Here is a 15,009-nt window from a genome sequence, read left to right on the forward strand (position 1 = left end):
GGTTTTTTTTTTTTTTTTTGCTTGGGGCGGCCAAAAAGCCAGAGCCGGCCCTGGTTAAGGAGGTGATACCAAAAGAGATTGCCTCACTCCCTATGCAACGTCACACTAGGTGACATCAGCTAAAAGTGCTGTTACTTCTAGATGTGGCTTACAGTAAACTAGGACACATTTTTTTTGTAGGTGGGTCTTAGGAGACTTGGCTGCTGTGAGGGAATAAATATACTTGAACAAACTATCCAAGTACTAAATTTTAAAAAAAAGATCTAATGAAATCTCATTGTCTGGCACTTCTTGGAAGCCTCTTTAATCACTGAGGGAATCTCCCAGGTTTGCACTCGAGTACTGGAATCAGAGTATTCTTCGTGAAATCTCTTTTTGGGTAACTTGCTTCCTTTGGCAGTTTGCCGAAGGTTGCTTGACCAGGTATGGACTCACTGACTTTCTCTACAGAATAACACTCTCTTTTCCCCCTCTTCCTCCATTATTCGTGAGCTGGGGCTAATAAGGTGTTAGGGATGAGAAGATTCCTTTATTTCTGGAACTGCATATTAAGTACTAGACTGGGAATTGTGAAGGATACCGAATATGAATCAGAATAATAGCTGCACCAAAGTCTTCATGTATAAAAATTTCCTGTGTTGTACAAAGATCTAGTATATTCCCATTGATATTGATAGAAATTTCTGTCTTTCTTGGATCAAAAGCAACATTCTATGACACTATAATTAACCTATTATTTATAACATTTTTTCCATGCATACAGTGTGGTGGAGTCTGTGGGGCTGTGGAACATGCCCACCTCTGGGACAGAATGTCTCTCTGGCTTAGCGGAGGGTGACCATAATGGAAGTGAAAGAGTAAATAGATTATGTCTGATGACAGGGAAGATGGTAGCAGGAGAGAGACTGACCCTATGGCAGCAGCCATGTTAAGCATCCAAAATCCAGTCTTTTTTCAAGCCAGTATTGTACAATAGATCATTCTAGCAAAACTGCTTGAATCACATATGATTTGGTTGCGGAGCAGCTATTCATCATATCCCTAGATATTACCTATGTAGACACTTCTAAGTTACATTTGTTTTTTTGTGCAGTGTGCATGGGTACTGTTGTGAGGACTGCAGTATATACCACTGAAAACATAAAAACACTGATGCACAAAGGGAATAAACCCTCATAAGTTAATAACTATTTCTAACTATAGAAGGATAATTTATGCCTATTTAGTAGGTGGTTACTCATTCCCTCTGCCAGTTTGCTACTGAATGCAGGTTGTGACAATTATAAGTTGCTGATATCACTAACTTTCAGAGATCTTGGTTTTGCGTCAGCAATGTTATGTCTCAGAACATTATCAATATCATATTATACCTAGAAATGCCTGTTCAAAGCTGCAGCTGTAAAGCAGAGTTACGCAATAGTCAGTTGAGCAAAAGTTACCTCTTCACTATGGCCTTTTTTCCAGTATAGCACCCTGTAAACCCAAGAGCCATAATATTTATTTAAAGGCCACACATGCGACTCTTGTACAGCGACAGGGCCTGTGAAATCTACATGCAAAGATCCGGATTCAGATTTCACTTTTACATCAGGTGGTCCAATGATTGCTAAATGAGAAGAGAGGAGAAAAAAAAATCACAAAAATACAATCTCTCAGAGTGATATTTTTATACGGCATACAGCACTACACCTAATCACTATCATCATCTTATTTACTTGAAGAAAACTCTTTCACCTCAAAGAATCAAGGATAAATAAACTCTTCATTCACAGATGTGTCATAAAGTGAATTTGTCTTTACACTTAAATAGACTATCTTCCATTGCTGTATACAGTATAATAGTAGCTGTGTTGGTCCCAACCACAGAAGTTGGTCCAAGAAAAGATATTACCTCACCCACTTGTCTCATTTAAATAGAAGACACTTTTGCTGTCTGTGCCTCCTCCACTCACTATAGGTCTACACTACCTGCCTGAATCGGCGGGTAGAAATCGACCTCTCGGGGATCGAATTATCGCGTCTCGTTGGGACGTGACAATCGATCCCCGAATCGACGCTCTTACTCCACCAGCGGAGGTGGGAGTAAGCGCCGTCGACGGGAAGCCGCGGAGGTCGATTTTGCCACCGTCCTTACAGCGGGGTAAGTCGGCTGTGATACGTTGAATTCAGCTACGCTATTCGCGTAGCTGAATTTGCGTATCTTAAATTGACCCCCCCCCCGTAGTGAAGACGTAGCCTAAGCCACCCTCAGTTCTGTCCCGCCAGCTGCTTTCACTAGTGGAAGAAGTAAGAACACTAAGGAACCCACTCCCAGGGCATCTTATTGCCTGCATTTCCCCACTGAGCTGCAGCTCAGAGATGTCGGACTTCGCTGAGGAAACTTTCTGGTGAAGTGTTTTTATTGCTCTCTGCAGTGCAACTCATTTGAGGAACTGCAACTCTTGAATTGCTTCTGAATTTATTATTAATTCTTTTTTACATCAAAGGATACATTTTTATATTTTGAAACTGCCTCCTTTTACTGTATTTTTGTTCCACTAAATAACTTAGTTTAGTGAGTACTTTAGTCCTCAGTTAGGTTGTGTCTACAATGAACTCTTTCATAAACTCTCCCAGTGTTCCACCTGTACCACTGGATGGGTGCTTCTCATTTAAACCTGTACTCAGGTTGTAAAAATGCCGATGGTCAGTTTACACTAGCACTCCAACCATTGCTACCAGTAGTGAAGTTACACCAGGGCTAGAGCATCAGTGGGAGATTTTAAGAAATAGCTCAATGTAGACAAGGCTTTGCATTTTTCCAGAAATTCAAACTAGTTATAAAAACAGTTCTGGCTGTGGCAGCCTTGGTTACACGGTAGTTCCAACTGGTTTTAAACTGGCTTAAAGTTATGGAAAAATTTCCCCATTGGTGACTCTGATGTTCCTAGGCTGCACCTACACATTAGGTAATTTCCCAACAACGACAACTCTGTTGGTGGTAATGCTGGTGGAAACTGTAAGATACACGTATGATACACCTGGCTAGGTGCTCTGAGCAGGATTAAACAATACTGTGGTAAAAATGACACAGTGATTAAGAGTCCTATCTACATTGCAGATTTCACCAGTGCTGCCAGGTCTTCTCCCTCAATTAGTTTTATACATAGACTCTTTAGTCCAATTATAAATTGGCTTTTGAAGGTCAGTGTTGCTTAGAAGTTAACTCTTTCCTTGAAATGTGAATCAAAATCCTGTTTTCAATGCAATTCTTTATAAAACTCTGACTTGTTAATGGTTTTGTTTTCTGATATGGGGGTTCATGCTAAGTACTACTGTTTCTTTTGGCTTTACCCTAACTCTCATAGTATTTGTTAAATACTTCAATTTTCTATGTTGTAGTACAGCTTTTCTGTTCGGCCAGTTTTAATTCTCTCCAAGTTAAGCTTTTGAAAAAAGACAAATCCCAAAAACGTGCTCTCATTTTCCAAATTTCTTTTTCTTCCTTAAGTATTATATTTGCACTAATGTATGCAACTAACCTTCCCCTTGTAACCATTTTCAGATTTCCTATAGAGTAACTGGTAATATGTCTTTTGTCCTGCTGTGAGGGATTTTTCTCAATGAATACTTTAAACTCATCAGTGCTTTGAAGTCTTTTTAAAAAAGTCCTTCAAGAATTAGTGCATGGATATGGGAGTGAGTTTACAGAGAGATGTCCAAGTGAAGAGATCAAAGAGCAATGGCCACAACATCTTATGAATTTGGAATTTAATATGGAAAAATTATGTCATAAACACTGTCCTGATATAAACAACAATTGCATTGAGAAAATGAGACTGGAAACTTAAACTCTGAAAACCAAGGACTAGAAAGGTTAAGCTTTAAGTAAATCCAAGCCAAGCCAGAGAAGAAGAGAAAACTAAGAATTGTTTCTAGAGGTAGAGAAACCAAAGAGGCCTCTTGCATAGCTTCCCATTGACATCTGTGCAGTGGAGAAATGGAAGTTTTGGGTAGTAGACAAAATTGTGCTTGCTAATGGATGAAATAATTTTGAGAATGCATTGACAAAGATCCTGCTCCCCACAAACTCAGACAACAGCATGCTGCCCAAGATCTCTGCTATAAGAAAGTGTTGCAGTGCCAAGTTCCACCACCTTTCACACAAGACAGCAAACATCAAACATGGTACCTTCAAAATGATTTTTTTTTTATTGAAGAGTAAACGTTTCCCCCGTTGAACATATCCAAATATAGGATGGGGGGGGAGGGGAGGAGGAGGGTTAATTCCCCCCCCCCCGCTTAGTGACAAGAAAGTAGCTGAACTGATTTAAATATGTAGGAAGTTAGAATCCTTGGATGTAAAGCACTCTTGCTCTAAAAATTTGTATGCAATATTTTTTTAGGGGGAAAAATATATATGTGTTCAAATCCCTCAAAAGATGTCTCAGAATGGAAGAAGAGAGTCAGTGATGACCTACATATACTTTTGATCTTACTACATTTTCTGTACTCCTGGGGGAATTCTGCATCACTTCATGTGCGCATAATTAATGAGCCATGCATATTTTTAATGTTTTTTGCACAGAAAAAGGCTTCTGCCAGAAAGTTGCTGCACTTCTGCCTTTTGCCTACCAGAGGGCGCTGTGGCAACAGAACAAAGCAGCAGCTTCCAGCCAGTTAGGGAAGAGAAAGAGCCTGCCTTCTTCACAGCGCCTGTCAGGCCAGGACAGGAGATATGGGGAGACAGACAGCATGGGGCTGTTGGGGGGGTCAGATAGGGACTCGTAAGAGCTAGTGGGGGAAGACAGACTGGGGCAGGGACTGAATGGGAGTGGAGGCGCAGGGCCACAGGGGGAAGGGAGGTGCAGGGCCACATAGGGACAGGAGGGTGGCTGGGTGGGGGAACAGAGACACATGGTGACAGGGAGAGGGGTGCAGAGCCACATGGGGATGGGAGGAGTGGGTGTCCAAGTGGGGGTGGAGGGACACATGGACAGGGGGTACGACGACACATGGGGGTGCAGGGAAACATGGGGACAGGGGCAGATGTGCCTGACTGAATGGGAGAGGCTAGGGATCAGCCAGGGTCTGCACGGGGGAAGCTCCCTAACAATCCCTCCCTGCCCCCCCCCAAAAATCTGTTCCATACTTTTCCCACCCATACCCAACAGCCCTCCAAGTTCACACCCAGGCTCCTTCCCAGCAATTACTTCCCTCTCCCTCAGCTCCTCCATTACCTCTGACTCCCCCAAGCCTTTGCACTGCTACTGAGGGGTGCAGGAAATACATTTCTATATTGTAGTTTAAATGAATTATTACTCAGAGTTCTGTATTAATATGCCTAGTAAGGAATCTATTTGCCAAAAAACATTTCCTGAATCTTTTTTGTTGTCTATATTGTTACAGACATACTTGCTGACAGGTATTTTGAAATAAATGACCAAAAATAATTGAAACTTCTGTTATTCTGACAAATAAAATATGCAGAATTTTGCAGAATTTGAAAATATTGTAAGCAGAATGTTTAATTTTTTTGGAGCAGATTTCCCCCAGGAGTATTTCTGAGAGCAACTCTCCTCTTCCCCAAAAGTATACCAAATAGGACTTGGATATTTCATACTTTACTTAAAATAATTTGTACATTTAAAACAATCTGTATTTTAATATTGCTACTTATTCAGATTAATTGCAATTTTATTTAATTAACAGTTCGCTATTAGTGGGCAAAAGTTTCCCGTGTAGGGGAAGCCTTACTGTCATCGATTGGCTTAAAGATGATGTTCACCCAGTCTGACTTTTCGTTTTCTGATTCAGCCCTGACTCGCAAGGTGTAGTTTCCATATACAGGCAGAGAAGAGAAGTCACACTCCGTGATGACAATGTTCACACACACATTCCTGTTAAAAATACTACTGTATGGGAGGCAAAAGAATTGCATCTGAGTCATATATTAGGAACAGAAAATATCCTTCATTTCAGTGAAGCAGGTAAGTGGCAGTACTCACTCACCATGTATTAACATTGCTAATTACCACTCAGGCAAAACTCATTAGCTGAAAAAAATAAGAACATTCATATATCTATCACACATACTTATATATAGGTATTAGACACTCGTAACATCTATTAGGATAGTCTATTATTACTTTATGATAAAGGTAGAGATTAAGGTGACCATTCAGCAAAAAGCACACTGTTGCTCTGACTTGGCACCTGCAAATCCTGATTGAGCAGACAGAAAATGCCTGATACCACAGCCAAGTTCAACTATGCCTGAATTTTCAGTTTAATTCTCACCTTTCTACAAATGGTCCTTTGGATAGGCCTTACACTATCCTAATCTTTCATTATATGCCCAGGTCTTGAATGGGTACTAGTTAATATGTGGAATGTTACGTCTGTTTTGTACTTAGAGCCCACCCTGGAATAGGAGCTTGCTAGCCTGGCAGTTTGGGGGTCCCACACATCCCTCGTACCTTCCCCCCACTGACTGACATAGCAGACACGCTTACTTTATGTTCTACATCATTTTAGAGGCCCTTTCTCAGCAGGCACCTGACTGTCTGCCATTCCCCCTCCCTAAGGTCCTACTCTTTCTTTGCCAAGAAATGAACCTTTTGACTCATCGGAGTAATTTGATGTCGGGGCTTTGTTCAGCTACTGAAGCAGCCAGGGATCTAATACTAGACTGGGGGAGTTCTCAAGCCTTCTTTAGAGTGCTCCCCACAAAATCCTTCCCCTCCCAGACAAAGACCAATCTGGAGGGAAAAAATGGGAAAAATTCCTGACAAAATGAGGCCTCAGAGTAAGCTGCTGAGAACCTCTGCTTTTGAGCACAGAGGCAGCAGACAGGGGAACATTCTTGCTGCACTTCACTAGCCATGTCTGTAGAGGGCCCTGACAAACAGATTGCTCTGGGGAAAAAGTGGAACCTGTTGCCTGCATTAGAAAATGGAAAACGTGGGAGAATGCATTAGTACTAAGCCTGTTGAAGTAGTAGTTTCCTATGACAGAGAATGTAAATGTACATGTAGCTGACTGATTACAGTTAAGATTACACTGTGTTTCCCACTCCAGATGAATATGTGACAAACTAATGAATATTAAAAACTATAAAGCATGCCCTTTAATAGGTATCTAGCTCAGGAGAAGGTCTTATGTGCATAAGCCAAAACAAAGGGACAGTCCACATCTGGAAAAAAAAAGTCACAAGAACACAATACTATAAACTAAGTTTATCTAAGACATCTTGCAAAGGTAAATACACAACGCTCCTAGACCTACCTTATATACTCGACTGTATAAGTAATATTTTCTTTGTGAAAAGTAGGTGGATCCCACTGTAGAGTGCTTTTCAAGTTAACTGAATTAATTGTTACATTTTTTGGTTCCGGCACTATTCCAAATGCTGAAAAACAAACAAACCACTGTAATATATGTTCTTCCAATGACTAAAGTAACAAATAACTCTTTTTGAAAACTGGAAAAGAGACCAGAAGTATTGCTGGAATATACACATACTGTACTGCTAACTAGTAGTTTCCGTGACTACTGAGTTATGATCATCATTTTGATTCTTTACAGATGAGTCAGAAATTATACCAGCCAAGCCAGCTACAAAGCACGGCTCTTACTGTTGTGCTTCAGAGCCGATTTCATTTTAAGCCACAAGAGAGAAACCAAATAATGGGTATGCTCTTTAAGAAGAAAAAAAAAACTAATTAGCAATTTTATGTGCATATTTTAGATGTAAAGATGCATGAAACTAATGTGTGAGAAGTACACTCCATGCACCTGCACAAGACAGAAACTAAATCTTAACACAGGAACTTCATTTCAAGTACAGAGTTTACTTCCTCAAATGTGACCTCTTCCTGTACCCATAAAATTTCAGTCAGAATGTCCATTAAATTGAAGAGAATGTCACTTATGTACATAATTTGGATCTAGAATTTTTGATTTAAAGAAATTCTGGCATTTCACTTTCCTCCTTGTCAAATAAGCTTGTAAGGTGAAATCCTGGCCTAATTAAAGTCAATGGGAAGAAGTCCCATTGACATCAGTGACAACAGGATTTCATCTATGGCCATCAAGATGTTTCCTGATCTGCTACATACACCTCTACCCCGATATAACGTGACCCGATATAACACGAATTCAGATATAATGCGGTAAAGCAGTGCTCCGGGGGGGGGCGGGGCTGCGCACTCCGGTGGATCAAAGCAAGTTTGATATAACGCAGTTTCACCTATAACACGGTAAGATTTTTTGGCTCCTGAGGACAGCGTTCTATCGAGGTAGAGGTGTACTGAGGATATGTTTATGCTATGGAGACTATACTGGCATTGCTATACTGGCGTAGACCCATATTGCAGATGCAGTCCACACCAACAGAAGGAGTTTTTCTGTCAGTGTAGGAACACCACCTCCTTGGAAGACGTTAGCTGTGTTCATGGAAGCAGTCTTCCATTGACGTAATTGTGTCTATACTGGGGGGGTTGTTAGCTATGTTGGTCAGGGGTGTGGATTTTCACACCCCTGAACAATGTAGCTATGCCAACATAACTTTTCAATGTAGACCAAGATGAAGCTACTGTAAATGGACCAAGTTCAAAACTCTGTCTCTCTGTCCCAGGTTAGCAGTGCTGTAGAGGTGTTATGCTCAACCACTGGAAATAGGAAGGTATGGACTCCCATACACTCTACAACATCCTCTGTGGCCAACTCAAGAGTGCCACTGACTGGCTCCAAATGAAGTCACATCTAGTCCCCTATGGGGCCATCTACACTAGGGCCTTGTTGAACTAGGACATTGGTTACTAATTTTTCAGCAATGGTGCAGCTGCACCAGTGCTTCCAAAGGGCATAAGGTCCAGTATAGACAATTGTTTTTCACCCTATTTCATTTTCAGAGCTCTACACCATTGCTGAAAAACTGGAAAGGAATGTCCAATTTCCTAGTGCAGAAAATAATCGGTTGCAGACAACATGAGGTAACATTGTTTTGGCAAAGCAGCCTTCTGGCTGGCTCAAGCAGCTTCCATTGTATCTCATTTTCTCCAAAGGGGCTACACAACTCTCCACACTCACAATTTCAACACAACATAAATAAAAGTGACCTGGAAAGGGAAGTGGATTTGTGCCCCTTTTCATTTCTTTATGATGTATAAAGAGGTGTGTAAGATTTTTGTTTAAAAAAAGTTCTGCTTGGTGCTTTCCCCACCTCTCCTAAAAATCAGATCTGGTCTGTCTGACTGGTGAACTAATTAAAAAACAACATCAAAGGAGGCAAGAGCCTCAGCTCTCTGCAATTCAGAAGAGCAGGGATTTTAGATTATTTGAAGTTTTAATTTTTATCATCTATTTGACTCCACTACCCAATGAGCCCTTTGTCAAAATTTCATCACCCCACACCTTCAACTAAGACGGGAGAGCTCATAATAAGCATCTTCACAAATGTCCTCCAGCAAAACCATAAAAGGAAAAACTTGACAAGCTTGTTATTTGCAATGTAAAAACAAATAGGAAACAAATTGATAACACTTAATTTTATTTGTAAAATAAAATGGTCCTCCCAAACTATCCCCAAAGTTTCAGGCTCAGATCCATTTAAAAAGAAATTCCTTTTCAGATCACTTTTAAGACTTTATACGATAGTCTTTTGCTATAAGCGCAGGGCCAGAATTTCAGCTGTTGTAAATTGCGGTAGATCTATCTGGCCATAGTATAAATATTGTTTTAAAATATTTATTGTTCAAATTTCATTTAAAATATAAATATCAGCTTCAGTACTTTCTCCTCACTGCTATTTTCTTCAGTTGCTGCATGGAATCTTGGGTGTTTCAGTTATACAGACATATTCCCCCTACACAAAACATATGGTCTTTGGCTGATTGAGGCACTTAGATCTGTAGGGGTGGGCAAACAACAGCCTGTGAGCCACGTCCAGCCCATCAGACCTTTAAATATGGCCCTTGAGCTCCTGCTAGGGAGCGGGGTCAGGAGTTTGTCTCACTCTGTGCGTGCTGTGGCTTCGCGCAACTCCCAGAAGCAGCGGCATGTCCCCACTCCGGCTCCTATGCGTAGGGGCAGCCAGGGGGCTCCGCACGCTGCCCCCACCCCAAGCGCTGGCACTGCAGCCAATGGGAGCTTCAGGTGTGGTGCCTGCGGATGGGGCAGCACACAGAGCCGCCTGGCCACACCTCCACATAGGAGCTAGAGGGGAGACGTGCCGCTGCTTCCGGGAGCTGCTTAAGGTAAGCCCTGCCCGGAGCCCCCTCCTGCACTCCTAACCTCTCAACCCCAGCCTGGAGTCCCCTCCCCCACACCCTTAACCCCTCACTTCTGGCCTCACCCTGGAACCCGCACCCCCAGCCCAGAGCCCCTCCCACACCCCAACCCACTGTCCCCTCCCATATTCTAAACCCCTCTGCTCCAAACCCAGCCCCCTCCTACACCTCAAACCCCTCATCCCTGGCACCACCCCAGAGCCCACACCTCCAGCCGGAGCCCTCACCCCCTCCCACAACCCAACCCCCAATTTTGTGAGCATTCATGGCCCGCCATACAATTTCCATACCCAGATGTGTCCCTCAGGCCAGAAAGTTTGCCCACCCCTGATCTGGAGGGTCAAATTCTCCTTGTTTATAGTCTTTTGATTTCAATAGAATTATACCCATGCAACTGAGAGGAAAATCTGACTCTTAATATTTAATTAATACCAAAGATCAGCCAAAGACCATTCTCTTTCCCTAATCATACATCTTGTAAACAAGATATTAGAGTGCAGCAATATTTAAACTCTAGAGTAAATGTACACTAGACTGATATTTTGAAAATGAAAAGGTTCTGAATTGGCCAAGTGGCCCCAGCACAAGGGTTTTAAAGGTAGGGATTTCTCAGATCTGGGCCTTTGGGAAGTCCTGAGAATCAAGCAATTCAGCCGAGTACTGGGGAGGTCAGGAATGAAAACAACTTTACACTTATTTGCAAGAATCAGTCAACTCCTGATCCTGCTGCAATAGCGGATGCATACAACATAGGCATGATTTTTTTTTTCTGAGCATTGCCTGCTTTTTTCAATTGGTAGCACTGAGCAGAGGGCCGGGGGTATGGCAGGAGTAAGCAAGGCATGATAAGTAATTCTTCCACTCTATTGAGTGCTGATAAGGCCTCAGCTGGAGTAATGGGTCCAGTTCTGGGCGCCACATTTCAGGAAAGTGGACAAATTGGAGAAAGTCCGGAGGAGAGCAACACAAATGATTAAAAGTCTAGAAAACATGACCTATGAAGAAACATTGAAAAAAACTGGGTTTAGTCTGGAAAAGAGAAGACTGAGGGGGGACCTGATAACAGTTTTCAAATACATAAAAGGTTGTTACAAAGAGGAGGCAGGCCAGGGGCCCATGGCCCCATCACTTTTAAAAGTGGGAGGCTATGCCCTCCCCCTTTTTACTGGCCATAAGGACGAACATTGTGGGGGGAGGGAAAGAGAGGTGGATAGGAGCGAGTAGAGGGCAGGTTCTTAGGAGGATGAGGTGGTGTGGGGGCGGAGCCATGGTTCGGGCACTGGTGGCCCCCTACTTTTAGGGAGCTTCCGCCACTCCTGGGAGGAGAGTGAAAAACTGTTCTTCTTACCCTCTGAGGACAGGAGAAGCAGCAATGGGCTTAAATTGCAGCAAGGGCAGTTTAAGTTGGACATTAGGAAAAACTTCCTGTCAGGGTGGTTAAGCCCTGGAATAAATTGCCTAGGGAGGTTGTGGAATCATTAGAGCAGGTTAGACAAACACCTGTCAGGAATGGTCTAGTTCAGGGGTTGGCAACCGACGGCACGCGAGCCGATTTTTAATGGCACGCCGCAGCCGGTCTGGGGTCCTGGCCGCCGGCCCCGCTCAGCCCGCTGCCAGCTCCTTGCCAGCCGGGGTCCTGGCCACAGGCCCCGTTCAGCCCATTGCCGGCATAGGTGAACGGAACCCCGGGCCGACAGGGGGCTGAGCAGGCCGGCGGCGTAAGATCAGCATTTTAATTTAATTTTAAATGAAGCTTCTTAAACATTTTGAAAACCTTGTTTACTTTACATACAACAGTAGTTTAGTTATATAATATAGACTTATAGAGAGAGACCTTCTAAAAAATGTTAAAATGTATTACCGGCACGCGAAACGTTAAATTAGAGTGACTAAATGAAGACTCAGTACACCACTTCTGAAAGGCTGCCGACCCCTGGTCTAGTTATTACTTAGCCTCAAGTGCAGGGGACTGGACTAGATGACCTGTTGAGGTCCCTTCCAGTCCTACACTTCTATGGTTCTATAATCAGTCCCCTTGGAGAACTACCCAACCAACCTCTCTCAACTCCCATAGTGCCAGGAGGCAAATTCTGGACATCTGTCTCTGCCCTGTGCCGTGGATGTGTTTCAGCACAATGTCCTTTGTTGGGAGCTATGGGGCGGGGAAGAAAACATGCCTGCCTCAAGTGGTTTGAGCCTGCAACCAGGCCAGAAAGCCAGGCTTGTCCTAGGGCTGTGTAGAGGGGAAAGCCTGAGATGGTGTTGGCCAAACATCCAAATTTAAGGGCAAAATCCTAGCCCCCTTGAAGTCGATGGGAGTTTTGTCATCCAGGTCGGGGGGAAAGAGGGGAGGGGGCAGGATTGCACCAAGTTCTCCCCGGGATCTAAAACGACCTAATTATCTTCCCTCAACCCCCTCCTCCCAACTCTCTTTGTGGGGCTGCCTACAGACCAGGTGACAAGGGTTTGGCTGCTGGCACACAGCCCCGCCTGGGAGCCAAGCCCCTCCCAGCCTGCCCTGGGGCTCTGCAGCCCGCCTTCCCCTTGGCCCCACGCTGGGGCTAGAAGCTCTCGGGGGGAGGGCCCGGCTCTGCTCTACGTGCGCCCAGGGCTCCTGCGCCACGGCTAGTTCCCCGGCCGAGCCACTGGGGGGAGGCGCCGTCGCCGGCGCACTGGGGGCTCCCTTGGGAAAGGGGCGCTGGCGGGGAAAGTGTCGGAGCCCCGCTGTGGTACACGTGGCCTCGGACCCGCGGGGAACTAGCCAAGCGACCCCCTACCGCCACCCGGCAGGAGCGGCCCCGGCACTCACCCGAGTGACTCGACCAGAGAAGGCAGCCGGCCACCAGCGCCAGGAAACGCCGGGCCATGGCCAGGGGCTCGGGGTCCCTCTGGCTGCCCGCGGGGTGCGGCAGGGGCGCCCGTCTGGCTGCTGCCCAGCGGAGGCCCCCAGCTCGCCGCCCCGCAGTACTTTCCCAGCCCGGCACCTGGTCCCGCCTCCGCACTGGGCGAGCCCTCTGCGACAGTCCCCAGCCCGGCCCTCCTCTCCTTCCTGCAGGTGAACTCCGTCCCCTGTGCGGCGCGCCAGGAGGAAACGCGCCGCCCGCTGCGCTCGCAAACGCCCCCGCAGTAGCCGGGCCCTACGCCTTGCAGAGCAGCAGCAGCGGGGCTCAATGGGGCAAGGCGAAAGCTCCGGGGGGCGGAGGTGTTTGGTGGCAGCTCCCTGTATCCCGCTGGGGGCCGGAGGACAAACCAATGCCTCGCCATCTCCGGGCGGACTGAGCGCCCAGGCCCTGGGAGGGAGAAACCCAGCGCCGAGATCATTCGAGTCCCCCGACTGGGTGTCAATCGATCTTTTTGGCTGTCCCCTCGTTTTCCACCCACGAGCTCGTTCTCCTGGTGTGGATTTCTTGTCCTACCTTCTTCTTGTATTGTAGCAAAGGTGGTGGGCGGGAGTTTACAATAAAAAGACGCTGTTTAGTACTGCAGCTTTGTAACTTTTACTGTACCACTTTGTAACTATCAAAGAGAAACGATCCCTTCTTCCATGTATCCACCCCTGGAACAAATCATGCCGGGGCAAAAGCCGTTGGTTGCTAATAAAAGGGGAAATATAACTCTCTTTATGAATATAGTATATTTTTTCTGGGACCATCTGTCCTCTTTGGGATATTTATATATATTTACTATAATGACAATCTTACCTACTGCACATACATATTAAAAGTCTCTTAACAATCATACATTTGTAGCTATTCCCAGTGGATCAGACCCTGTTTAGATACAGAGCATCTTCAGCTGCCATTGAAATCAATAGAGTTAACAGTGCTCAGCACATACACCAGTATACATCTAGATCAGTGATTCTCAAGCAGGGGTACGTGTACCCATTGGGGTACACAGAGGTCTTCCAAAGGCTATATCAACTCATCTAGATAATTTGCCTAGTTTTACAACAAGCTACATAAAAAGCACTAGCAAAACTGGTACAAACTAAAATTTCATACAGACAATGACTTGTTTATACTGCTCTATATACTACATACAATATTTATATTTCAATTGATTTATTTTATAATTATATGGTAAAAATGAGAACATATGCAATGTTTCAGTAATAGTGGGCTGTGACACTTTTTTGTATTTTTATGCCTGATTTTGTAAGCAAGTAGTTGTTAAGTGAGGTGAAACTTGGGGGTATGCAAGACAAATCAGACTCCTGAAAGGGGCACAGTAGTCTGGAAAGGTTGAGAACTACTGATCTAGATACTCCCCATCACTACAGTACCTAAGTGCCTTGCAAACTTTAGTTCATCTTCACAGCACCCCAGCGATCTAGAGAAATATTATCCCCACTTGACAGAGGAGGAACAGAAGTACTGTACAGGGACATTAAGGGCCTGATTAGATGTAAGTAGTCCCATGACTTCAGTCTTCTCAGGCCAGGTCTACACTACACATTTACTTTGGTATAACTACATCACTCTGAGGTGTGAAACCTATGTCAGCTGGAGAGATTCTTACAGTAGGACAATAGAACCAATTGCATCAGGAAGTTGTGGAAGCTCCTTTGCTGGAGGTTTTCAAAAGGAGGCTGGATCTATCATAGAAGATTAGGGTTGGAAGGAACCTCAGGAGGTCATCTAGTCCAACCCCCTGCTCAAAGCAGGACCAACACCAACTAAATCATCCCAGCCAGGGCTTTGTCAGGCTGGGCCTTAAAAACCTCTAAGGATGGAGA

General features: G+C 44.5%; 1 protein-coding gene across 1 annotated transcript in view; it reads right to left on the bottom strand.

Annotated features, from left to right (window-relative positions):
* The window catches only part of LOC112109401 (interleukin-10 receptor subunit beta), a 23,257-nt gene extending 9,863 nt beyond the window's left edge, over positions 1 to 13,394 (bottom strand). Inside the window, 4 exon segments of the mRNA XM_026652191.2 lie at positions 1,440 to 1,606; positions 5,737 to 5,894; positions 7,267 to 7,390; positions 13,081 to 13,394. Coding sequence (XP_026507976.2) covers positions 1,440 to 1,606; positions 5,737 to 5,894; positions 7,267 to 7,390; positions 13,081 to 13,138 — 507 coding nt within the window. The 5' untranslated portion in view covers positions 13,139 to 13,394.
* Between the last annotated feature and the right edge of the window lie 1,615 nt (positions 13,395 to 15,009).

Source organism: Terrapene carolina, unplaced genomic scaffold (genome assembly GCF_002925995.2).
Source record: "Terrapene carolina triunguis isolate 2854851 unplaced genomic scaffold, T_m_triunguis-2.0 Scaffold31, whole genome shotgun sequence".
NCBI lineage: Eukaryota > Metazoa > Chordata > Testudines > Emydidae > Terrapene > Terrapene triunguis.